This window comes from Tympanuchus pallidicinctus, unplaced genomic scaffold (assembly GCF_026119805.1).
Source record: "Tympanuchus pallidicinctus isolate F22 unplaced genomic scaffold, pur_lepc_1.0 scaffold14, whole genome shotgun sequence".
Taxonomy (NCBI): domain Eukaryota; kingdom Metazoa; phylum Chordata; class Aves; order Galliformes; family Phasianidae; genus Tympanuchus; species Tympanuchus pallidicinctus.
The window spans coordinates 10,424,387-10,448,897 of record NW_026294659.1 but is presented as its reverse complement, the minus strand read 5'-3'; the positions used below and the strand labels follow the sequence as shown (position 1 = coordinate 10,448,897).

General features: G+C 42.1%; 1 protein-coding gene across 1 annotated transcript in view; it reads right to left on the bottom strand.

Moving 5' to 3' along the window:
- Positions 1-24,511, bottom strand: part of LOC128076573 (amine oxidase [flavin-containing] A-like) — a 218,016-nt gene that overhangs the window by 42,499 nt on the left and 151,006 nt on the right. Inside the window, exon 2 of the mRNA XM_052674368.1 lies at positions 3,415-3,732. Coding sequence (XP_052530328.1) covers positions 3,415-3,732 — 318 coding nt within the window. The remainder of the gene's footprint in view (positions 1-3,414; positions 3,733-24,511) is intronic.

The following is a 24,511-nucleotide window of genomic DNA, read 5'->3' as shown; positions in this document are numbered from 1 at the left end:
AATACAGCAGTTCTCAAGGAGTTCTTCTCCCACTTTGTATTTATATCTGGGATTATTTCAATTCAATTCAATCCTGAACTTTCAGGGTGTGGTTCTTATGCTGATTCTTTTTTGGCTGGAAAATCTTTGTCAAATTGGCTTTCTAAATATTCAGGAAACAAACATCCTTCCAAAGTTTTTAAAACAAGTATTTTCTATTTTTTTTTTTTTTTCTACTTTGGAAGTACTAGCAGCAGCAACTTGAAATTTGGCAAGGAGGTAGCCTTTGAGTCAATATGAGGCGTTTTGTTATCCATAGGAAAATATGTGCCAGTTAGGTTAGTTAGAAAGCTCTGAGGATTGTTTTCTAGCTCTTAGAAGCTGAAATATCTGAGTGTTCAGTAAACTCTCAGAGCGCTCAGGGCTGCTCAACCATTAACATGCAGCCTTTAAGGAGTGAGCAAGTATGCTGAAGCTCCTTGCAATTCACTTCATGTATCAAAGGAATGGGGTACACTCCATCCTAGGGCTACAGAGCTGAAAACTGAGACCCCTGTAATTGTGGACTTTTCTTGGGAAACAAGTAGTGGAGATGGGATTGGGACAGTGTGTCAGGTATGACAGCAACTTAAAGAATCAGAATCATTAACATTAGAAAAGATCTCTAAGACCATCTGGACCAACCACTAACCTATCCTCACCATGTCCACTGCCCACGTCCCTCAGTGCTACATCCACATGGTCCTTGAACACCTCCAGGGACGGTGACTCCACTACCTCAGTGGGCAGCCTGTGCCACTGCCTCATCACTCTTCCTGGGAATAAACGTTTCCTAATATCTAACCTGAATACTGCTAGCTAATAAGATACAAGTTCATGGTGTGTCAAACACTGTCAGTTTACTGTCCTTGACAAATGACGGGGTGTCATAGTCTAAACCAAAATGCACAACTGAAGAGTCACAATCGGTTCAAATCAGAAGAGCATCTTCAGTTCATTAGAAAGTCCTCTAAAGAGAAAAAGGGAACAATATTCTAGGTGTATACAGGTGAATTCCCCATGCGTATGAGGAAAGTAACTCCGTGTATCAATTTATGTAAGATGCTTGATTATAAAATGTAATAATTACCATTAACTGTAAAAGGTGGACACTATCCATTAAGCATGATGCAAACATGTTCCTGAGGCTTTCACTGGCCACCATCCTTCTAATGTGCACACAAACATTAAGCCCAAGCTCTGCAGCTCCCTCTCTGCAGGGGTCCAGAGGTACTTGTTCAGGCAGTCGGGACAGCTTGAACACAACTCTACAGAGTACAGCAGAAAGATCCCAGTAATAGAAGCCACCAAAACAGAGTTCTTCCCACCACAAACGGCTCAGTGCAAGAACCACCCCTCGTGCCCAGCTTACACCCTTCCTACAGGTGCAGAGCTGATTTCATAACTCTGGCAGTGACTGCATACAGATGTGTGTATGCAGAGGCCAGGAGGAGGATGGGCAAGAAGACTGCATTGGCTTTTACAGACACTATCTCTCAAGACCATTCCTCACTCCAAGGAACAGTTACCTCTAGAGGTGCCAGTCAGGATTTGAAATGTGTTTTGCTAGGCACTGTATGAATACTTTAAAAAGCCACTGCCTCATCTGGGAAGCTCTCACAATATAGCAAGCATGTCCCTCATATACATTTCATGTATTAAAGAACTGGTTTACCCCAATGTTTCCTATCATTTCTGGTAAGCATAAAGTAAAGAGTATTAAGGATGTAACAGTAGCAGAGGAGAGAGTAACCTTACCAGATGAGCCATCTGCAAATGTATCTTAAGAGAAACAAGCAGCAACAAGTCAGTTCTGGGATAAGAGAGATGTAGAAGGAGAAATCCTGCCCATACTTTACTGTTTATCTCACCAGAACTGAAATCTTAGATATGCATTTATAAGAGCAGAAATCAGCACTTAATATCTAGCTGAGGTATAGGTATTTTAGTACAGACTGAGCAGCTGTGTGAAAACTAAAACAAATCAAGAGCTGATAGGAATTACTGTGCCCAGCTACGATTGGTACTCTGTATTAGAGATGGATTAATTATGAAATAAGGCATTTATTGTTCATCTTTCTACAGTTGCTTTCTTTAAGTGATGCATGTCCTAATCCTTAAGAGGTAAACTATGCCACTGGCATGACATAAGGGTTTCCATTGGCAAGGAAAATGTTCCTGTACCTCAAGAGGGTTGTGATGTTTACTTGTCCTCCTAATTCCTCTGACAAATTTTCATGGATTGCAACACCTTGAAATTTCCAGCTGGGCTCCATTGATAGTAGGCTTTAATCCATGAACTGTTCTGAACTAACTTACTGATGCTCACACTATGAGTCAAGATGTGAAATAGAAAAGCCCAGTGTAATTTCTAAAACACTACTGTAGATTGGAAAGCCAGAGGAGCAAAGTGCCCTCCAGGGATGAAAAGCTTCAGAGTCCTAGAAACCATATTCAGATCACACATTATGGGTGGTAATTCCCTAAGTGAACTGCGTGCCTTACAGGAACTTTAAAGATGAAGAGCAAATGACTTGTGCTACCAGGAAAATATCCAGGCACCTGGTAAAAACCAAAAAGCCATGCTGCTTTGCTTATAAATTCATTGCAGTTTAATCACAGAATGGTTTGGGTTGGAAGGGAGCTCAGAGCCCACTCAGCCCCAACCCCTACCGTGGGCAGGGCTGCCCCCCACCAGCTCAGGCTGCCCAGGACCCCATCCAACCTGGCCTTGAACGCATCCAGGGATGGGGCACCACAGCTTCCCTGGAAAGTGGATCTGAGCCGCATTTTGGGACGCACTTTTGTTCTGATAAGGAATGAAGCACCCATCGCTGTGGGGAACTCAGCCGTCTGCAGGGCGCATCTCTCAGCAACACCACCTGTAGCGACCGATCTGTCAGTGCGGGTATTCCCAGCCACCTTTCCGCGGCATTTAGCAAAAGAGCACCAACACCCGCACTGCACGAACTACCCAAAGAAGCACCGATGAAAAACACCATCGTTCTCGAGATGCAAACCCGCCAGCATGTATCCGTGCACACTTCCACACCTGTAGACTTTAGAAAGTCACTTCTTCCTACAGATTTCCCTCTGACGAGCAAAACGTGCAAACCAACACGGGAAGTGGACACATCCTAGACGCCAACATGGGATTTTTTTCCTTTTCTTTTTTCCGGTTTTCCCATCCAAGTGGGCCCGGAGCCACCGTAGACCCGACCCTCGCATGAACGACCGCTCATTCCCCCGAGATGCCCCCACGGAAAGGGAGATCCCGGGCATTCAGGCGGGCGCTCCGCAGCCCCAGGCACCGTCCTCCAGCACTGGATGAGCTTCGGGACCGCTCCCGGCGGGGATGTCCCGCTAGAGACCGACGCCGCGCCCTCTCGAACCCACCTGAGATACCGCCCCCGACCACCACCACGTCGTACGGCTCGGCCATAGTGCTGCAGCTCGCCCCGGTCGTTGCCTTCAACCCGCCCTTCCGCGGCGGCGGCTCGGGACCGGCTCCCGGCGGACGGACAGAGCCGCGCCGTCCCGCCCGCCCCGCCCGCCAATGGGAGCCGCCAGGGGGCGGAGCCTCGATAAGCCACGCCCCTCCCGCTGTTCGCCACGCTCCCGGCCCGACGGGGCGGTCGGGTCCCGCTTTGGGCGCGGTGCGAGGGGGTCGAGGGTGACGCAGCGTCTGCTCTGTTGTCACTGTGCTGATCAGAGCTGACAATAAGCATGGGATACCTGGAGATGCGTGGAAATGAGGTTGCAGGTGGCAGCAGCAAAGCCTGAGCATTTGTTAGAATCAAACAGCCCTCGTGAGCCGCCGAATGAAGCGTTAACCTTCACGTATTCCCCACGAGGATGCCCGCAATAACAGCTCGTTGGCAAAATACCGGTTCTGTTTGTACTTGTACTACTATGCTCTGGTGGTGAGGTCGTGGTGCATTCTGCAGCTCGCCCACTTTTATTGCTGAAGTGTAAATGTCATCTCCGGGCAGCTAAGTAGAAAAAATAGGCAGACTGCCTGTGTATTGCCTTCCAGGTAAGCACAGAAGACCTTTAAAATTCACATAATTGTAGGAAATCCCAATGCCACTTCGGGATAAATACTGATATAAGTTCCAAGAGATGTTGGGTTCCACAATCACCTCCATGCCTGAGCAGGACCAAAGGAATGAATGGGAGTTTGATGCTACACAGGCAGTGCCCACAGAAATGCTTTGCCTTTCCCACAGCTGAGACAATTAGGGCTTCTGATTTGTTCTAATTATGCCAAAGCAAGACAGCAGTGACCAGAGGCAAAAATATGTATGAAACCACTAATCTTCATGAGGATCAAGAGTAGGAGACACAGAATAATAGTTCTTCTTTCAGAGTAAAAATAGGTACTGGGAAAAGAATCCACTATCTAAAAGTATCCAGTATCTAAAGGGGGGGCTATAAGAAAGTAGACACTCTTTAGCAGTGACTGTTATGATAGGACAAGAGGAAATGCTTTCAAACTAAAAAAAAGCAAGGCGTTTTTTTTTACAATACAAGTGGTGAGTCACTGGCACAGGTTGCCCAGAGAGGCAGTGGATGCTCTGTCCCTGGAAACACTCCAGGTCAGGCTGGATTGGGCTCTGAGCAACCTGATGCAGCTGTAGGTGTCCCTGTTTGTTGCAGGGGAATTGGACCAGATGACCCTTAAGAGTCCTTTCCAACTAAAACAATTCTGTGATTCTATTCTATGAAAAGGAGGGTGTGCAGAGCTAGTTCAATGAGGTGAAAGCACACAAGTGCCAGACATTAATGCAAAACTGACAGACAACTCTCAGGGAGACCACTAATCGATAAGCAGCTCGTTGTCACTGAGTCTGCTGCTGCTTCATGCCAGAGTAAAGTGAACTCAGAGGGGACAGCCCAGGATGGTTACTGATAGGTATTTTGAAGCAGAACGTGCAACACACCAACAGTTTGTGCTTACTGGGGGAAAACAACTCTGCTTCTGGAGAGTGGTACGGAGAACCATTCTCATAGCTCTGCTGGCCCTGCTGAATGGGTCACCAGGAGTTGAACAAACAAAAAGTGTCACCAAGTGTCACTTCCCTCGATATCCAGAAGCCAAGTTTGGTGAAAAGCAACAAAAACATCCTCTTCATTAATGAGGAAACTTGTGTGCATCTAGATAACTGGATGATAGATGAGGTTGCCAAAAAAAATCTCTGCTGCTGAATGCAGCTGCAGCTGGCTTGTTTAAGAGCAGTGGAGACTCACATGGCTTTACCTACCGCAGCTCTAATGATGAAAAAAGACATCAAAGTACAAAATACACACATTGTGTTAGCCAAGCAGGTAAAATCTGACTTAGAAAGAAGTTAACTGTTGCTTAGAACAGAGAGATTAATAATAAAAAAATTCTCACCAATGGCCCCCATTCCTTTTGTACTACCAAAAAATAAATAAAATAACAAACCAGCAAGCAGCTCTGGAGGGTGAGTGTAGGAAACTACTGCTGCTGAAATCACACCTAGCAAAATATCCTGTCTGCTTCAGTGAATGAGTTGCAGTAATTATTTACTGAGCCTGGGGAACATGTATAATTGGTAATATGAAGGTATATAGTATGACAACACTGACATAGATTTTCATATGTACCAAGAAAACAAATAAACAAATAAAATAAACAACCCACACATAGAGGTGTTGAGTAGTACAGTGGAACATCCTAGAGCAAGACTTTCACTTGACATCACAGCTATGTCTGCAATGAAAAAGGTCATGTAAGAATGAGCCAAAATGCACCAATTTCTAGTCAAACAAGGAAAATTATTCAAAAATAAATGCTGTCATTAAGTTCTTTGTTGTTCTAAGTGTGTTTTGCCTATCAGAAATTGATGTGAGCAAGTCAAATGTCTCAGGTTACGTTACCAGTAGCTGCGGTCACGTGTTATTTTTCTATCTGATTATTACCTCGAATGATGAGTAAAATCAGCCATAATCACTTGGGAAGGCACAGATATTTTGTACTTCTTCCTGTTGTCAGTTACAGTATTTCGCCAATGCATTTGAATATCAGAACACAAATCTGGCAAAACATGCTGGCATTAAAATAAACTTTTTTTTAATTAAAAAAATAATTCTCTGTTGTAGACTCATGTGGATAACTTCTTATTTTTAACAGTGTCTTTCAACAGATAAATACAAAGAAACTTAGTGCTGTAAGGCAAAAATGCATTACACCTTGAAGACTGATTGTCATTAAGATCAGAATAGCTGCCACTTAGCTACCTCTAAAGCCAAGTATTTCCTGTATCTTAACAATGTCAACAGAGACAGCTGAAATATCCTAGAATGTGCCATCTTCAGTGTTACCACCAGCTTAAATTTTTACCATTACTTAATGATCTGTATTGATTAACAGTCTACTTTTCAGGCATAAAGATGAGCTCTCAAGAGAATATTTAAGCATTTTGCAAAGCCTGATTCTACATCTACATGCCAACATCTACTCATTCTTTCAGTGACACGGATAATACTCTTCTTTACATCAAGATGGAACATGAAAAACAGCAAAAAATAACCCAAGCTCTTCCAGACATCAGGCTTCATAGTTCTGATATGAGCGCATAAGTTGGACAACGGTATGCACGATATGTGTCAACTTCAAGCCTCAACTGTAGGTGATACAGTATGTTTTACGGACAGTTTTCCATTCTGGAACAGTATCTTAGACAGTATTACAATGGATTTTAGATCTTCAATGAGTTTATAATACTTAGGAGGTTTACAGAGTCCTCTGTAATTTTTTTTCCGCATAGATTTTATCAGTAATAAAAATGGCAAATGGTAAAATAGCACATGTAAATACACTGTGTTGTATACTATGAGTAGGAAAGAAAAGGAAAAGCTGTTCTATAAAATTCAATACATAATATCCAAGCAAACAACCTCTAATCAAAGTCCCTCCAGGAGATTTATGTGAGTGGAAATAGGGAAAACGTGTTCTCAAGTAGAAAGGAAGAGGCAGTCCTGCCTCCTCCTCAAAGCTGATCCCACTGGAGCAGGTGTCCCAGGGCTTGACCAGCTTAGTTGTGAATGCATTGAAGAATGGAGACTCCAGAACCCCTCCGGGCTTCTGCTGCAAGGTTGAACTATCCCCACAGTGGAGCTGTTTCTCCTCATTTTGAGTTGGAACTAACTTCTCACATTTTCAAGGGATGGTAGCTACACCTGTACCATCACATTGCACCCTGAGTGTTTTGTGTGTCTTCCAGCTTGGCTGTTTTGGAAAAGCTGTCTCTTGCACTCTTCTGTTTGAGGCATTTTGGGAACTATTAAAAACATTACACTAGATAGTGGGGCTTGAACTTACACCTTCATATTCCTGTGTTCCCTTTGAGTATCCTGGGGGATGTTTGTCATCTCTTTGGCTCTCTCTGGTTCTTTGGATACATAAGTATTTCAGTCAACTGGAACAGTCTTAAGAGGGGAATGATAAAGAGATTATGCAAGAGTTTGGTAAAGACTGGGAAGAATCAAGATGTGAACAGTATTGTAGAGCATTAATACACAATTATTGACTGAGTTGTATATTCCTGGCTTTTCAAGTCCACTTTCTTACTTAGGCATGTATTCAAAACTATCAGGAAATAATCTCCATTCCCATATGGTAAAATAGTCTTAACTATGAAAAAGGCTTTTGCACACAGACATGGCTGGGACGTGCTTATTCATCATTTTTCATCTTTACTGGCATGTTTTCAACAATTATAGGGGCTTGCAGTTTCCTAGATATCTCTATTTCAAGCCCTGCACTAAGCTTTAATCAATGAATAAGCATCTTGAAGCAATTTATCATCACTCATGGTTATTAACAATTTGATTAGGGTTTTTTTTTTCGTTTTTTTTTTTTTTCTTTATCACCATAACCTTCTGAAGAATAACCCAGGCAATTATTGCAGGCAATAAAAATTTAGTACTTAACCCTTTTCTTGACGTGTATTTCTTACCCTCTCTATTCCCAGGTGCTGCCTATCCCAAGTGCGAGGCAGTGGCAGTGGGATGCAGCACAGTCGGGATGGCAGTAGGGCTGTGGGAAGAGAGGGGCTTTAAGCCGGTCCCCGCCATTGGCAGAGTTTTTGCTCTTCAAGGATGGATCTGTACTCAACTCAAATCATCTGCTTTCCATCTTCTGCTCTGCTTCAGAGTCACTGGCCCCATCTGCTGTGCTGGATGCAGAATGAACCACTCATGTGGCTGTGCTGTGTTTGTGAAGCTGGAAGATTTGGGTAGGGATGGATAGAACAGGTGACTGGATGTCAGGAATTTTCTTAAGGCCATGATCAAAAGGTCGACTTGAATGTCCACAAGGAAACCTACTCAAATATATTTAAAACATTTATCCAAATTTAAAAGTCCAGCTCTGTGACAGAGAGGATAGAATAACAATGCTGGCTGAGGCTTATGCCCTAAGGGAAAAGTCATCAGACACACACACATTGAAGGTCACTGTTGCCCAGAGTAAACTGTTGCTCAGAGTAAACTCTGACTAGAAAAGGTCTTCACCAAAAGATGTTTTGCCTCAAAACTGTAGACTAGAATTAGAGATTTTAGGTAGCTTTAACCACCAAAGAGTTACGTGTATGTTTTCTTTTAGTGATAGTATACTATCAATAATTTCATTCTGTAAAATATTTCCAACACCATATTTCAGTTTATAATACAACATACCTAGACACATGGGGCACCAGCATTCATAAGATAATCTGGACAGGAACTGAATTACTTATCAAAAAAGTTAAAAGTGGCTTTCCTGAGTGGTTGTCCAATGTAATTAAGGTTGTCATTGATTTTTAACAGCACCAAATTCTTGTCTTTGTGTGAGTTTTAAAACTGTCAAATACTGTTAACTGATACAGATCTTGAAAATTCAAGCAACATGTTATAAGAACTGGATAGGCTGCATCATTGGGTAACACATAGCCAAAATCTACATACATCAGAACTCCAATATTCCTAGGCAGCTGTCTCACAAAGAAGTGGTTCTTCCACATGGTTGTAAGTAGAGTGAAGATACCGTACTTGGGAAGAAGTATATGAAGTGTAATAAGTTCATTTTTCATTCCCAGGACTGAGTCTTCTCCTATTACAGCTTCTCTGAAAGAAAACAACTATTTTTTTTTAGGCATCTTTAGAATGTAATAACTAGTTACGTTCCATTACAGTGCAAGATACAGATTTCAGAAAACCTCTTGATAAACATCTTGTGGGGGCTGTACAATCACCAAGCTTTACTGATGCCTTTAAAAATCACCAAGCATTACTGATGCCTTTAAAAATTTGCAAATCCCACATAAACTTTATTTTTAACACAAGGCAGGAGAGAAATATTGTTTAAGAGAGCTGATTCATGCTAACAATAAACATGGAAGCAATTCAAGTTAAAGCTAGTAGGTATGATTAAAAAAATAATGCTGGTAACTCCTTTTTAATCTGTTTAACTCACTAGCTTTTGTCTTTAATTTTCTATCTTAGTTCTGTCAAGACAGACATGAAGTCTTTCCCCTTCTCCCCAATTTATTTTTATAACTCATTTGTCTATGAAGAGATTTAATAACTCTGAGACAAAATGCATTTGTTGACTGTAGTTACAAGAATTTCATGCATACATGTGTCTTTATTTGCTTTCAAACAAAAGAAGCTCTCTGAAATGATTTCAACAAGTTGAAGTTCAATAAGTCCTCTAGGATACTTAGTGTTACTTTTGGGGTCCAGGCACTGCTCAGACTGCTGAATTGCCTAGATTTGTTTTTCACATGCACATTCACCACATACATGCTTTCTGACCTTTGGAGGGGAGAGTGCTAGCATTACCCAATGCATGCACCAGCTAGCAGATATAGCTATGTGTGAAGAGCTGAACTTTGCTCATGTTCGTTAGGGCACGTGAAGCAGACTTATACTCTGCAGAGTCACAGCTAGTATCAAATTTTTTGTGTGCCCTTCACTACCAACACACTATCAGATTGTTCTTATACATCAGTTTTACAATGCACTTTTGCTGATACTAAGAAAATGTTCCTCCAATTACCAGCTTCATAGAAGAGAAGCTTGTATACAGCTCATGGATTGCAGGTATAATTCAAGATAAGATCAAAGGTTGCGTAAGATGTAACAACAATCTGTGACAATCCATTTGAAGCAGAATTGGTTAGAGATCACAAAGTCTGGCTGCAGTTTGAGCAGGATGTTAGAAGCAGAACAGCCATTACAGGGATATAGGGAGATCAGTGGAGATCATTAGTGGAGACAGTTAAAAAGCAGAGAAGTACAATAAAATCTGATCTGAGAGTAAGGAAAAGCCTGGTGGAAGCACTAGACAGAATAATGAGTCCAGTTACAGCAACAGAACTCTAGCCTTCGAGACAACAAAATACATCAAAAACTTCTGCTAAAGTAGGTCAGAGAAATTGGTCATGTCCTCACACTCCCTAGCAGATAAAATTGAGGTGGAAACATATAGAAAGCATCCAAAAAGAAATAAAGGCTGTTCTCTGCAAATCCTGTATAGGAACTAGTCAGCTGAAGCCATGTGGACAGCTCTGTGTCCCTTCTAGATTAGGGAGTAATTCACTGAACACATAAACTCCCAGTACCTCTCACAAGAAACAAACTCATTGCAGGGATTTGGGGGATCATATCCCTTTCTCCTGGGCCTGTACATTGATCTCAGCATGGGTTAGCTGGACTCATCCCTAAGCACTGACAGGTAGAAATCCAACACATTGACATGTTCCCCCAGATCTGTCAGGCAGCTGAACCGAGATGGACAAAAGGGCTCCTTTCAGCTTTTTCAACAAGTTTTTGACTGGAGGTTATCCTGTAGATTCGTCACTCTTTCTAGTGTGATCTGAGGAATCCCATTTTTTAAATTGAATAAATAATGCCTATTTTCCTGCTTGCAAACCAAAATAGAAAATCCCAGACCTTAAAACAGTGTTATCTATCCAAATAGTAATTTGGGGTGTTAAAATAAACACTGGGAATAACATCATACCCATTTGTAAGGCTGACTTAGAGAAAAGCACATCCTTTGTGTCTGGCAAAATTACTCTGTCTTGGTTTTGGCTGGGATAGAGTTAACTTTCTTCCAGAAATTTAGATAATAAATTATTAGGCCAAAGCATAAAATTAGCAGATTCTGTGAGTGAAAATTATGAAAAAATGGTTGAATTCCTAAAAATGTATAGTAATTGTTATTACCCTCTGGTGTAAATATTTGACCTTAGCAGTACTTATGATGGTCACTATCACTTATCTGGTGATATCAAAACATGCTGTAGAATATTATCAATTATTTTGCACTATGCCAGTTAGTAAACAATTAATCCTATTGCCTGCTTCAGAGAAAAGGTGTCTCAGATGAGGCTGCAGATTGGAGGGGAAATAAAGCCAGAAAAAAATAACCTGAAATGAATCTCTGATCAAGGTAATCCTGGCAACATGCTTCCAGTCTAAGAACAAAAACCCAAAAAACATGGGTGTATCCTATGCTGATACCCACTGACACCATGACTTTATGTAGCTTCTCAGACTAGTAGCCTCTGCTGGCTTTAAAAGGATCACCCCAGAAGGTGAATGGAAGTGGCTGGCTGCATAAACCTTCGTCATTGATAAACAGGTATGCAGCCGTGCTGATGCCCTGCAGCATTCAATTATACACAGCAAGCAGCATGAGTCTTCAGGGCCTCAGAGGGCTGCATAGGATACAGGCAGTAGAGAAATCAAAGTTCAATTTGTAGCATCAAGGTGACAGGGAGGACAAGAGAACTGCTCTCAAATAGGAGCTGTTTGCCTCTAGGATGTTGATTTACTTAGGGCTAAATGCCATGTGAAATGTATGTACAGCAGTAGAAGGAGGCAGCTTTATCTATGTGTTGCTGCTGTCCTTAGCACAGGCGTGCGGCACAATGTGTGTATACCAGGGCATGCATCTGGTCTGGGCAGCAAAGACTTTGCTGTTACCAAATCATACAATCACAGAATAGTTTGGATTGAAAGAGGCCTCAGCACCCAGCAACCCCAACCCCTGCCATGGACAGGGCTGCCCCCCACCAGCTCATGCTGCCAGGGCCCCATCCAACCTGGCCTTGAGTGCCTCCAGGGATGGGGCACCACAGCTTCTCTGGGCAGCGCCTCACCACCCTCTCAATGAAGAATTTCTTCTTAACATCTAACCTAAATCTCCCCTCTTTTAGTTTAAAGCCATTCCCCTTGGTCTTGTCACTATCAGACCACGTAAAAAAGTCGGTCTCCCTGCTGCTTTTATAAGCTCTTTTTGAAGACAGGAAAGTCACAGTGAGGTCTACCCAGATCCTTCTGTTCTCCAGGCTGAACAAGCCCAGACCACTCAAGCTGTCTTCATAGGAGAGGCACTCAGGCCTTTGATCATCTTCATGGCCTTCCTCTTGACCCACTCCAACAGCAGCATGTCTTTCTTGTGCTAGGGGTCCTAGTCCTGGACATAGTACTCTAGATGGAGCCTCAAAGGGCGAGCAGAGAGGGACAGTCACTTTCCCACTTCATTGCATAGCACTGGACAACATATATACCAAAAAACCTCACTCAACACTGCACGTAATCTACATGTTTTAGTCCATAGATATCACAGGTTATAACAGATGAAAAGCTATTCTTCTGGGGAAAACAGCATAGAAAGTCTAGCACAAATCTGATAGAAAAATATTTAATAAATGGGATTATTTCCAGTGAGATTAGTCACTAAGAGATCTAACTGTGATCAGCACACCTTAGACAAACAAAGAGCCTGGGGAGATGCAGGCATAAACTAGAAAAGAGTTCCTAGTACAATGCAAACAAGCCCAGATCTTTCATGGAGTTGTGGTTCAAACAGGCACAGAAAAAAAGCAGCAGAATCTTCTGGGAGTGGCTCACACTAATGCCAGTGTTCTAGCCCATAAACACACAGGAGTTTTACAACCCAAGATTTATTGTAGTTTTGCTTGTTCTGGTCTTTACTGAATGAATCTCCTGTCAGCAGCTGTTCCACCATTATGTGAATATTTTCTCAGGAAAAGGTTTGTAACTGGGTGTCAGCTCCTTATAAATACGTTTGAAAGCCAGACCAATTGCAGAGGAGGTAAAATTCTCCTTTCAAGAGACTCTGATTTACTGCTATGTAACTTGCAGTGCCTGCAGATAAAATGCTCCGCAGGTCAAAAGTTCAGGCAGATATAAAAGTTCACATGTGATGATTCCGCAGTTCAAAAAGTGCATTTTCACTCTAAGAGGAAACATGCCATGCTGTTTATTGCTGTAGGATCGTTTTAATCTCTCTATTGTGTTCAAGGTAGAAAAATTGAAAAGGGTCAGAAGGCAAAATCCAGAGGGTACTTCATAAGGTATACACTTACTACAGCATTGAGCAAATGATACGCAAAAGTAGTCTTCACACCAAAGTGTTGTATTACATGAGACAAGCAGCTACAAGGTGGGCACCCCAGATTATTACAGGGTGGTGAGTCTGCAGGAAGTGTTCAGAGGGCCCTGGGCCTCTCCTCTGCTGAGATGCACTTCTCCAGTGGCCCAAGAGCACAAGGTACCTGCGAGACTACAATGCTATGCTCCCACATTGCCAGCCCTGTGGAGGGACATACAGGGCATCTGCAGCCTGGTTGTACAGGGTGGACATTGGTAGGGGCCCCAAGCACAAGTAGGATGTGTTGGAGCAGGTCCTGAGGAAGGTCACAAAGATACTCAGAGGGCTGGAACACCTTTCCTATGAAGACAGGCTGAGGGATTGGGCTTCTTCAGCCTGGAGAAGAGAGTTCTCCTCAGAGCCTTCACTGCAACTGTCCAGTATTTAAAGTGAGATAATTTACAGGAGGTAATTCAACTCTATACATGGGTAGATAGTGATAGGATGAGGGGGAATGGCTTTAAACTAAAAGAGGGGAGATTTGGGCTAGATGTTGGAGAAATTCTTTCCCTAGAGGGCACAGCTGCCCAGAGAAGCTGTGGTGCTCCATCCCTGGAGGCTCAAGGCCAGGTTGGATGGGGCCCTGGGCAGCCTGAGCTGGTGAGAGGCAGCCCTGCCCACAGCAGGGGTTGGGGGGCATGGGCTTTGAGGTCCCTCCAACCCAAACCATTCTGTGGTTCTGTGATTCTAGTATACGATTCTATGAAAATTTTCTAGATACCAAAGATTTGATTATCCTGCTGGTTAGTAGCCAGCAGTCAGTACAAATGTAGAGCTGACATTAAGATCTCAGAGCAGCCCCAGCTTGATATTTCGGGAGCTTGCAGTGGCCAAGCACCAGAGAGCAGCTATGGATTTGTGGTCTCCCTGTCATTCTTGTCTGGCTGCAGAAGGACAAGCAACACCAAACAGCTTGAGTCCAGGAGCCACTCCTACATGTAAGGACAAGCGTGATTTCCTTCTCCCCAGCCATACAACCTCCCCACCTCCCCATCGCATAGGGGCTGAGCCACTGACTCTCAGGAAAACCTCTACAGACCTGGATCCATTCAGCCATCAGGTTGATGTGGGGATTGTCATTCAGCTGACTGCTTCTCTGGCACTTTGCAATGACCTTGTCTCACATCTCCAGCTGGCATGGCTTTCTTTTCTAAAGTACCTGAAGGGACTAAATAGTTTCAACAAACCCATATCTGAAAAGGCATTACTGCTTAATTTGTAGGACAACCATAAACAACAGCATCCCTTATTGTCTGGTCAAGTTAGAGAGAGTGACTGCATAAAACCCACCTCACCCAACTTCACCTGTCTACCAAGAAGACATGCTGTCTGTCTACGTTTCAGAGAGATGGGTATATTTTTGTATATTGTATTTTCCTGCTTACTATTATTTTCCTTCCTGCTATTGTCCCCAGCAAAGATTGGCTGCCTTTATTGTTCTTCCTCTCGACAATTCTTCATTGATGTTTGTCTAAATAAATCAGTTAGGACTGGTTTTTAGTTTGAAATATGTGGATGGCTCAGGTAGCTCTCCAACTTCCATGCTTCTAGTTTTACCTGAGTTTTGATATTTGCCAGCTATCAGACTGTCAAACTGCGAGAAAAGATTATATCTAGTGAACATTTGACAGTGATGACTGAAGCCAAAATCTTATTCCTGAATTCCTGTAGCAGAGAGACTACAAGTGCATTAAAAAAAAAAAAAGTTATTCACATGTGCCTTTGTGCACACAAAGCCTCTGGGTTCAAAGGCACATTAAAAGAAATATAGGATATACAATGCTCATGTACTTGTAGGAGTTCCACAATCCGTTACACCGGAAACTGGCAAAGTCAAATGAAAATGTTGATTCAGAAAAGAAAAAGACTATAATAAATAAGCCAATGCATTAACAAACAGAATTTTAGGTAGTTAATGTTTTTTTCTTGCTGTCTAGCAGAAATCTATTCAGGCAGATATTTTTAAGCACCTACTAAAAAAAGGTAAGGGAGAGGAAAGAAGTTTTTCTCCTGTCTAGTCTTGAAGCTGTCATGGCATGAAGGTAAAAAACATCAAAATCCTGGTGTACCTGTTAAATTCTGGATTAACTGATAATTTCGTTTTTTAGAAGTTATTATTTCTGAATTTTTGTTAGAAGCTGTAAACCCTTTCTTAGAGCAATTAATGCAGCATTTAGTTGAACCTTTCTCTCATTTCCATGAATATGTTCCTGCAATACATACTATTGTAAAAGCAATAAAAATGTATTTTTCCTTACCCTTCCTGTTTTCTGTAGCAAACACAATATCTTAGGTATTGAACAGGCAGGATTAATGTCTAATAATCAAACTGATGATTCAAAGCTGTGATTTAATGATGCACTGCCATAAGGTGGCACTTCTTTTATAATTCAGCATGCACAAACCTTATGGCATCAGAACAATCCCAATTTGGAGGTAACCAATGGCTTTCCACAAAGCCAGATATCATGCTAATGTCAATTGAGGTTTATAAACACAGCAGTTCTCCCCAGTTATTTTTCCATTTTTATGCACCTTTGGACATGCTTCATCTCCTTAAATTGGGACATAAAATGCTGAGATATTAAACAAAGATGGCTTATCTTGCAGGCATCTGCAGCCATGTTTAATTCCAGAGGCTTAGCATCACCAAGCAATGAGTTTGGTCTGCATGCTGGGGAGGAGGAGAACAGAGAACTCACCTTTCATGGAGAGTCTGCATTAACTCATACCTCTTCTCTGCTGGTGCTCTGAAAAGATTATTGGGAGCATTTGTGAAGCCCAGCAACCTGTGAATGCGATGTTCTCCTTGCCTCAGTGCTCCAGACCCTATGACAATTTTTTAGCTGAGAGGAAGGATGTCCCTGTGGCTTTGCAGTCATTCTCCAGCTACCCTTGAAGGTGAAGCTCAGGACAAGGAATGTTTTTTGCTGTGGAGGTATCTCTGTTGTGCCCAGCAAAAAAGATGTTGATGAGTGAAGCCTGATGACCAGAGATGTGGGCAGGTGGCAGAATGGATCCACATGGGCATCAGGTGCTCCCAAATATTTGGGTACATGAAGCTTCTTTCCCACAGTTTCCAGTAGTGTAGACTGCATCTGTCCAAACACCATTGGACAGTATTGCAAAGTCATGGAATGGTCTTAAAACTTCTGAGGGAAAAAAGAAAAAGAAAAAAGAAAAGAAAAAAAAAAGGAAAAGATATAGTAGGGAAGGGGAGGGTAGGAGAAGGGAGGAGAAGGGGAAAGGGGGAAAAGGCAGAAGGGAGAGGAGAGGAGAGGAGAGGAGAGGCTTTAAATGTTTAATTGCAAAATCTAGAAAGCACAGAAATTTTGGTGGACTCAAGAATTGGCAGTACTTGCTCTGCCTCTCAGACATATGCCCCTCTGGACAATCGAGCAGTTGTAGTAACTTTGAGAAAATAGCCCAGATTTCTGGCATGCCTCTTAGAAGAGAAATCCTGAGCTTTCATGTGTTGCTTTCTTTATTCTTGTTTCTCTACAGTCAAGCCTGAGGCAGCTGGTACAAAAATACAGCGTTTCCAGTAATGCAATTATGATTTCTGCCCAAGCATAATCATTTATATAAAAATGTCTGGCACCCTCAGGAGCAAGCTTCTGGAAATAAGATGTTTCATGACAATTAAAAATACAGATCTCCTTTCACATTAATCTGCAGCACTTATACTCAACTGTAATAAATGCTTTCCTTTTTTCTTTCCAAACCATGTCACAGTTTGAATGACATATAAAATATTTATACAATATTTGCAAATACATTATTCAAGATCCATTTACTCTTTTGTGTTGGTATTATAAGACAGGTACTATAAAGCAGGTGTTGCTTTCCAGACAGGGACAGACACAACTGGGAAACCAAACAGCAAGTTATCTCCCAGGGACAACAGCAAAAACAGGCCCCCAGGCCAACTGGACACTGACTGCAGCACTGTTTTCATTTACCTCCTCGTCCTTTATCTGCCCCTTGCATAGCCTGGATGGGTAGATCCTGCCAGAGCCTCTCTTGTCACGTCCCATGCTCCTTCCCACCACTGCTATGGTGGTGGAGGCCAAGATGGGATGTGGTCCCGTGGGAATAGAAAGCCATGGGGCTGAGGTAGAGGATAATGCTGGCCTTCCATACCCATGGAAGGGCTGTTGCAGTGGGTTGGATGCTATGATGCCAAGGAAGTCATCCTAAAGCCTCAAGAGCCCTGAGAAGAAAGCTACTACAGTCTCTTGGCTCCCTACCTCAGAGTGCTCCAGTGCTTAGGGTTTGGGCTGTGACACAGACCTATGAGAACTGCTGCTTGGAAAAGTGAGTGGGAGATGAAACTACATCTTCTTTTCTATTTCAATTCAACCAATGCTAAGATTTACACAAGTGGAACAAGTTTTCTGAGGTTTCAGATCTCACCAGCAGCAGAGCATGTTGCTGATCTTCCACAGAAGTTATTAATTCAAATAATGATGTTCATCTCCTTGGCTTAAGTGGCATGCAACTAAGACATTTTGAAAATATGGGAATGAGCAGGTATGTGACAGACTACTAGTGTGAAACATACAAGAAAGAGGTTGTCTCTATAAAGATTTAGCCAGCATTACAGTCTTTCCTGGGGGATATTACAATTTCAGTTATATCTGGAAAGAGAAATAAAAGAGTATGTGCTTGTATGACAGCCACTATCTCAAAGAAGGAACTGGTGACTTAGATGTAGACATTGAAAAATAAAACTATAAGCTGTTTCAGCTTAACCTACAGAATTAGTATCAGGGGCTATAGATACTCCCTGTAACAAACTTTGAATAGTGGATGATAAATACCTCACAAGCTAAGAAAAATAACATTCCTGTTCCCAGAATATAAATAAAAATTGTAGTGGTAGACCCTAGTTACTAATTAACAGCTAGGAAGCTATCTAAGCCAAACCAGTGATTATAGTTATCCAGAATCATGGGCTGTCACTCTCCACCTCTTTTGCTCCTTGTCCTGGTCCTTGACCTATTAGTTTCCATTCTATTGCTTGCATTTTGTTGGTGATCAGCCATGCCCCATCTCGATGGGCCCTTCCAACTGAAGCCTTTTGATGATTCAGAGATTCAGCGATTCCATGACTTCTCTAATATGGAAAGGCTGAAAGAGCTGAAACTGCTCGGCCTGGAGAAGCTGAAGGAATCTTGTCAGTTAGTACAATTACCTGAAACAGTGATGATGAAAAGGTGGAATCAGTAGTGTCCACTGCTATGACAAGAGGCAGTGGGCACAAACTGAAACACAGGATGCTCCATGGGAAAATAAGGAAACGCTTTTTTGTGTGAGTGCGTAACCAATGGAATAGATTGTGGTGTTTCCCTCCTTGAAGTTCTTCAAAAGTCACCTGGATGTGTTCCTAAACCACTTGCTCCAGGTATCCTTGCTTGAGCAGAGGTTAGATCAGATGGTCTCCAGAGGTCCCTTCCAGCCTATAACACTTAGGATTCTGTGGGAGAATTCTGTCTGAGAAACAAAATTGAAAAACATGTTAAACCATTTTCTCAGCCTTGGTGCTTCTTTGATCCTACCTTTCTGCTGCATTGGAGCTTCCTTCTAGTTTATGTTGTCTGTTGTTCCACCTCAGAAACCTTTCCTTCCATCCTGGATACTTGATCTTCCCAGAGACCATGTGCAACACGCTCACCGTGACACTGCTGGCACCAGTGCTTTTGGCTTTCTCTCTCTCTTTTTTCTTACCCTCACTTTTTGTCAGATTGACTTCAGGTGCTTTATTTGGTTGATGCTTTTTGTTAGTGTGTGTGTTCACAGACTGGAACAGGGACAGATTATGCTGTTCCTGCTTCTACTGAGCAGACTCCTTAAAGTGACCTTAGGGATGAATTATTAAACACCGGACAAGGAGGGCTCTGACCCATATGGCTCTGCATACTCTGCCTCTATCCCATGAAAGGAGCCAGACAAGTTGGGTTTTGGGGCACTACATCCCACAGTATCCAGCTGCTGAATGGACTGCTGTTGGATCCCATGCCACACCTCATCAGCTGGCTGGAAAAGTTAAGGCATTTGCTTTCCTAATGGGTCACTTCTCAGCTGTGAAAGACATGCTTCAGTGTAGGAGCACATGGCCCCTTGGCTGATGGATAAAGAGCTGTATAGTGAGGCTTTTAAAAATTCTACTGCTCTCTGCTGCTGGAATACATTTTATTACCTGGCATTTTTAAGTGTTAAGGACACAAAGTGTAATTCTCTGAAAGCTTCAGAAATCATTCTGTAAAGGTGACAGCATCTTCCTTCGCAGTTGGCTGCCTGCCTGAAAAGCAAAACTCCAGAGTTGTACCAGATCTTTAACAACACTGATGATCTTTAAACTCAAATTAAGATTTCAGATATTAATGGACAAAAGGGCTTGTGGTGCTGTTTTTTTGGTTTTTGTTTGTTTGTTTGTTTGTTTTTATACCGTGTATACTGTTACTCAAACTCCTTTCCCAAGTGAGCTCCTGCACAGAATAAGAATTGAACGAACTACAATGAAAGACAAAATACCATCACCTCTTTCAAAAGATATGACAATTTCTGATACTACAAAGACTATGCAAGCTTTTATAACTTCTAAAAATTTAGTGATTTTTTTTTTTCTCTTCAACAATCTCTGTTGTGATTCTGAGAAACCTCCTGGAAAGCCTCCTTAAAGATGGCAAAAGCAACACAGATGGTATTCTTTGTCCAGCATCCTGACTAAAGTTTGGCCAGCAATGCCCTGAATCTGAATGTTCTCTCAAGTACTGGGCCTGAACAACCTCCAGTATCACTGACTCAGCTCCAGTCAATCTTAATTGAATATTTAATTCCCACAGATACATATATATGTATTTTAAAACAGCTTCTTCTGTATTGGACATTATTTTACCACTTTAGAATGCCCTAAGAAGAACACTGTAAAGCATGTTTAATACCAGTAGAGAATGTCTGGGGATACTTTAGATTGATACCATTAGATCTCTATCCTCCCACTGATACTTCAATAGTATGTATGACACCATTAACTGTGCTTTGGCAGAGGTGCTCATCAAGGGAAATGCATGGATTCAGGCATGCAGGGGAACAGGCATGGTCAAGCTCCAGCTGCTGCAGAGCTGAGTAGCCCAGGGCACAATGTGAGAATTGAGCAGAGGGAAGCAATGGGATGCAGAGGGGTCTGGAGAAAGAATTGCAGTCCGGCAATGGGAATTGATTGGTCGCTTCTGCTTGTTTAGCTTTCAGGACTTCCAGAGGTTAGTGGGTCCCTTGGGGAGGGAACAGAAATTTTTCCCACAAATGTCTGTATTCAGTGTATGCTACTATCTTATGTGGTCTAACATCATGTTTTAAGGTTTTTGGTAATGTTTGTTTTGTGTGAAGGGTCCTATTCAGGGTTATAAGGTATAAGAATTAGAAGTGGGCATTTTTCTAATATATACTTCAAAATGACTTCATCGTACAGTGGCCAGGTAGCTATACTAGGCTATACTAAGTCAAGGTACTGTTGATTGAAAAAATCCTTAGTCCTGTGATATTCTTAACTTCAGCAATGGGGCATGAAAACTAGACAGTGCTGTCCTGTAAACATGGGGAGATGCATCTGCTGAAGGTCAAGGTGCAACCAGCTGTCTGCATTGAGTCCCCACGCTTTTAATCTTCAGGATGTCTTTGAAGTTACTTAATGGCTTGTGAGAACAAACATGAAGAAAAGGACAGGGAGGGACATGTCTAGGATGACCTGGATTAGAAATAAGGCGATAGCCTTAAGTTGCACCAGGGGAGGTTCAGATTAGACGTTAGGAAAAATTTCTTCTTAGAAGGAGTGGTGATGCAGTGGCACAGGCTGCCCAGGGAGGTGGTGGAGTTACCATCCCTGGAGGTGTTCAAGAGCCATGTGGATGTGGCACTGAGGGACATGGGCAGTCGGCATGGTGTGATGGGCTGATAGCTCGACCTGATGCTTTTAGAGGCCTTTTCCAATCTTTCCAATGATTCTACGAGACCATGAATCTAAGTTGTTCTCATCAATGAGTGACAGCTGTGTAGCAATGCTCTAAGTAATACAGGTTCTTATGTATGCTCTCTCCTCCTCAGCTCTTCTGTCCTGTGCCTACACTTGGACCACTCCCTGCCCATGCTATCAGAACTACATTCAGAGATGATTTGCTTGGTAGGCTATACAGAAAGTTAACTAATTTCTTTAATGAAGAAAGCCTGAAGTCTCACGTGCTTTGTGCTAACTGTTGCTAATGAATTGCTGAACTAAAAATGTTTGAACTCCATGAATTGGATCAATGTCCACTAGTAATATGTCAGTGGATATCACCAATATTTCCAAGCTTAATAAGGCATGAAATTACATTCCTAAACCTTATTTCACATGCATTACTTGGATTACTGAAAAGAAGAGAGTAAAGGTAAAAACAAACAAACAAAAAAAAAAACACCAAAAAAACCCCAAACAACAACAACAAAAACAAAAACAAAACAAAAAAACAATCTAAATGTCTAACTGCCTTTGTTCAAAGCCCAAATGTGTATGTCATAACTGAATGCAGTGATCAATAAAATATTCTGCTTCTGATAATAGTTTTCTCTTTGGTATATCTTACTTAAATCTACCTGACAGGATGGTCTGGAAGGAGAAGCCAATGTATGCTGTAAAAAAGCACCTGACTTCCTTCCGCTAGCAGCAGACTGCATCTGGTGGGTATGTGGTTGGAAACAGGAAAAATAAAGCAAGTCAAGGGAAAACAGAGTCTGACAGACTTGGTAATTTAGTCAGTTTCTTTGCTAAAATAAGAAGGAATAAGGAGAGACATTTTATCTGTGTTAGGAGAAGACCTGTTTGGCTTTTGAAAAATCAGCTGGTGTCTATCCAGAGCTATACAGCATGCTGGCAAAGAGGCATGAAGTAGTCTGTAAATCAAATGGCTGGCACTGGTGGGGTTCATCAGGAAGATGGAATGTGATAAAGGTGAGAATCTGATGCCTTCATTTGTTTTTTGTTGATGCCTGGACATGGAATGCTCTGTCGGCATAAGATGACAAAGAGCTGTAGGCAGAAAGTGTTGGCTTTGTCCTGGACTGAGGTAGATATGAGGCAGCAGGGGCAAAATATTCAGATTGAGAATGCATGATGGGCAACCAAGCCCTGTCATCTTGAGAATTGATTATTGGCTACAATCTGTGTTTGTGTACTTCGGAAAGTATCTCATATCAGGACATTAGAAAACTTGCAGGTGATTGCACTGAAGTGGAACTGAAATATTTGTATGTGGTCCTGCAGCTCCAGAATGGAAAGTATCTATGAACTGGACCCAGATCTGCCATCTTTCATTTGTTTGCTATAATATCTTTCCCTTAGTGATCTGTCAAGCCTCCATTTCTCTCCTGCTGTTTTTCGTTTCCACTTAAAGTATAGGTCCTAGAACTTTCATATGCTTAATTTGAAGGGAGGTAGGAAAAATGGACAGATGCTTCATTCTGTAGGTATAAACTGTGGCAAAGGGCCATTTCCAAGGCAATGAGATGGTTACAGGCCTACATTAAATAAATTCTCGATTACTCAGAGCAAAACTTGAAGGAGTCAGTCGCTAGTGCAGATGCCCTTAACTTTGCTTTTCCTCCTTGAAATGAAGAGAGGCATGCCTGAGCCAAAGTGCACTGAGCCTATACAAGGAGTTACAAAGCATCAGAGTCGACATTGTCCACTGCATCAAGCAACAGCAGAAAGGGAAATCAATCAAAACCAGCACAGGGATAGAGCAAACAAAATGTAAAGGTTCATATAGCAGTAACTGGTAACCTGCTGTTTCCTTCGTTCATCCAGAAAATATGAAATCTATGGATAATCATCATATTCTGTGTGCATTTACTATCTTTTGTTCCCCAAAGACACCAAAGAGTGCTGCAAATGAGAATATATAGCAGTAATTACTTCCACAGTGGGCTGAAAAGCAGGAGCTTTTTAACCACACATTACAGTAAAGCTGCAGAAGGGGGGGGTGGAGGGATTCATTTTGTAGGGCGGGATTGGGCAGCACCCAGAACACAGTAATGAGTCTTCCTGTCTTTGTAAAGGAGGATATTTGGTTATTTTATGATCATTGATGTCCAAGCCATCCCTTCTATATTTCATCAAAATTCTTTCCCCATATGTGTAGTTTGTATCCAATTCTCCAAAGTGCCCAAATGCAAACAGATTTTCTCTGGACTCAGCAAAACAAAATGTTGGTGCTTTTCAACCTGTTGAAAAACTGGCAGTTCTGATGTCATTGAAGATTTGGTAGCTTAAGAAGCTGTAGTCGGAAGCCCCAAAAAGCATCTCAGGGAAACCACGTACAGCAATGGAAAAGCTGAGTGCATAAGGCTGCCTATTTATTTATTTATGCAAATATATAATTTATAGCCACACTGGTGATTTCTTGTTTAGCCATGACTTGTTATACAATGCTTAGGTAGAGCAATAGATTTCAGCCAGAGTGTCAGCTTGGGTCTTTCACATCTCTATTTGGCTATTATATCTAACAGTGAAGACACTGGAATAAATCCTTATTGCCTGTGCTAAGCAATAAACTCCCTGAGAAGAGTCTCCACACTTGTGGAGCTTTTTCAGCACTGGCAATTGGGAATTTGTTTACACTGGAGTTATTTCTGTGGTGCCTTCCTATCCTTCCTACACTACATTTGGGCTAAATTTATTCCGGGGAAAAATAATACAGTGTAAAATGTTCAAAATTCCTTTTACTGCCATGGCTATATCCTCCAGACCTTTCATACTAACACACATTTGTTTATTGTCATCCTGCCATGTTGTACTGTCCAGATCCAGCAACATAGTGGGAGCTTGTGCTGGAAAGCTGAATTGCATTGCTCTTAAGATTTGCTCTTAAGATGAAGCCTCAGAAGCTGCAGCATTAGATTTCCAGGGAAAGCTTGATTGAATCTTCAGTGGCCAGTGAGAGCACATTGGGGTCAAACACAAACAGGGCACAGAAGGATCCA